A 2,734-nucleotide genomic window follows, 5' to 3' on the forward strand; every position below is an offset into this window, starting at 1 on the left:
TTACCTTACTATCTTTACAAAGCTATTAAGTTCAGGGGGGATAGAGAGAGTGCAGGAATAAGGACAGGAATATATCCCCTTAACAGTAACAGGCGCTTGCCTTCCCTTGAAGGTACAGAGCCATGAGTGAGGTAAAATGACTGGAGAAAAGAACATAAAGAGAAACCCGTCCTAAAAACAAAAAATAAAAAAAGAAGTCTGAGTTCTTCAGGAACTGGAATAAAAAGGGAGATGAGGGACACTATGGTGGAGCAAGAGACTGAGTTGGAGAGACAGGACAGAAAAAAGAAAGAAATTTTAGGGTGGAAAGAGGAAAAAAGAGACAAGAGAGAGGGAAAGAAAAAGAATTTTCTTCACTAGCCTGTTATAATTTTTAAAACTATTATTTGGACATCAAATTTCAGATGGTTCCCAAAAGCCTCCTGTATAGTTCTGTATTATAACCCAGCACCATTGCACTGTGTAGTTCAGATAGCCTGACGGGCAAAGCGTGCATGTTGTATGTTTGGGGAGCCCAGTGCATATTCCTGAGGGCCTTCTGGGGACTGGGGAAGACAGCTGGAAGTGTAGCACATCCTGCCAGAGCACCCCTCCTCTTATCTGCCTTATTTATAGGTGCTTCCCCTCTGTAATAAAAAGACTATTGCTTAGAAAAAGAGAAAGGAAGGAGGAGAGAGATAAATCACCATTGAAAAGAGGTGTTTTGGTATCCTGAATAGTTTGGAAGCTATGCAGTGGAGGGTAGAGGATTCCACATTAAAGTAGTAGTGTGCCTGGCAGCATGTTTGGTCATAGCGTGTTCTATGACTACTTCTCTTTCTTCTCTTCAAATAATGGCTGCCTTCCAGTAGAGCTGTGTTAAGATGCAAACCTGTTTCCTTCTGGCTTACTGGTCTCCTGGGAAGTGCACACCTAGGTGAGCTAGTACTCACATCTCTAGGAGTATTTGAAGCCTGCCAAGGGCAGTCCTGTGGAAAGACTGTGACACTGGTAAGAAAATGCCTCTGCCCCTCTGAGGCCGTTGTAGGGACTGGGAACACTTCTCTGTAGACATTTCTGTTCTGTATTAGATTTGCTGAACTGGGATGCTACAATTAAGTAGGCTCTATCCCTGAAATTCAGATGTTGGAAAAGAATACACCAAAACTGAAGTGAGTACATGTGTTGGGCTTTATTAACTTCCATCTTTAAACTATCGTAATGTGGAATGAAAAGTTACATGATGTATGAGAAATACAGTTATACTTTTTTGTTGTGTTAGGTGTTGCAAGTACAAAATATCAGTATACATCTTTACATTTAGGTATAGAAACAGTCACATGGTGACTTTTGGGACTAGAATGCAGTTTCTCTTTTTGCCATGTTGGGAAAATTTTTTCAAGTATAGAAGTGTGGCTTCTAGTTTGGCCCTGAGGTCAGAATTTATTTTATACTTAAAATATGTATAGTGATTCTTTATTATATTTTCCAGCCTCATGAATTAATGAAAATTATATATCAGATGAAAAAAGGAGAAGCCTAAAATATTAATAGTATAAAATAAAGGAGAGATGGTATGAAGGGAGACTTGGAGAGGGGCTTTGAAGGGGACTGGGGAAAGGGATTGAGAGTGATCAGGATATATTATACGCATTACCAACTCCCTACCACAACCACCACTCTTCTGTATTGCAAATATACACTAATAAGAGGAACAAAGAAATGATATGTAATTGATAGCTGCCCGTGGCATTTATGTTGGATTACAGGGGATAATTCTTCATCTGCACGCTAGAGGGCTCCAGAGTCTGGGAGGAGTTGCATGGAGTACACCTTGCGGAGAAAGGGCACTTTGTACTTCTGCCCCACGGAGAGTCCTCAGTTAGAATCACAGAGAGAAATTCATAAATCAGCTTTCTTTGTGGAAGGTGTTAGGAAAGTAATCAGTTGTTAAAGTGGTTCTGTAAAATATTTTTGTGAAGAAGTTTTTTGTATTTTGTTTCAAGCTTAAAGCATTTTTTTGAAGCCTAAACATATAAACTATTTAGTTTTTTTCTAAAAAATATAAATTTAGATGTGATATTTATAATATAAATTTAATAAATATAAATTTTCTTCCCTTCCAAATAATTATTTTGTGCTTTCATACAGACAGAAGTCTTAATTGTTTATGAAAGAAAATCTTTTTTTTAAATTAATTGAGTTTATTGGTACATTTAAGGCATACAGTACAATTACGTTCATTATTGGGATCTTGTGCCTTTATATGACAGGTCTTGGTTCTCATTTTTTTCCCCTTGTCCGTGAGGAAGTCTTAAAATTGTATTTCCATTACATTTTTCAGGGAATCCGAGCCCGTGTTTTGGAGACGCTGGTCATGCTGCTGCTTCTTGCGTTACTGATTCTCGGGATAGTTTGGGTGGCTTCGGCACTGATTGACAATGACGCAGCTAGCATGGAGTCTTTATATGGTACAGATGTTTTTGCTGTAACCAGTGTCTGTCCTGGATAGGATGGAGTATAATGACTTAGGATATTTGAATCTTGGTATACTTAACTCTCAATGTTAATTTATAGAATTGAGAAGTCTTTAAATATATTCAGAAAATAAAATTGATGTTTATGTTAATTTATAGAATTGAGAAGTCTTTAAATATATTCAGAAAATAAAATTGATGTTTATTTGTTTCATATATGCAGAACAACTAAGCATATCATATCATATATATATATATGATATATATATATATATCAT

General features: G+C 36.9%; 1 protein-coding gene across 2 annotated transcripts in view; it reads left to right on the plus strand.

Annotated features, from left to right (window-relative positions):
• The window catches only part of Lmbr1 (limb development membrane protein 1), a 116,236-nt gene that overhangs the window by 55,445 nt on the left and 58,057 nt on the right, over positions 1 to 2,734 (plus strand). For both annotated transcript variants that reach the window (XM_033764443.1, XM_033764441.1), the window contains one exon: positions 2,324 to 2,450. In XM_033764443.1, coding sequence (XP_033620334.1) covers positions 2,324 to 2,450 — 127 coding nt within the window. The remainder of the gene's footprint in view (positions 1 to 2,323; positions 2,451 to 2,734) is intronic.

This window comes from Fukomys damarensis, unplaced genomic scaffold (genome assembly GCF_012274545.1).
Source record: "Fukomys damarensis isolate Sample0158 unplaced genomic scaffold, DMR_v1.0_HiC HiC_scaffold_16, whole genome shotgun sequence".
NCBI classification, from domain to species: domain Eukaryota; kingdom Metazoa; phylum Chordata; class Mammalia; order Rodentia; family Bathyergidae; genus Fukomys; species Fukomys damarensis.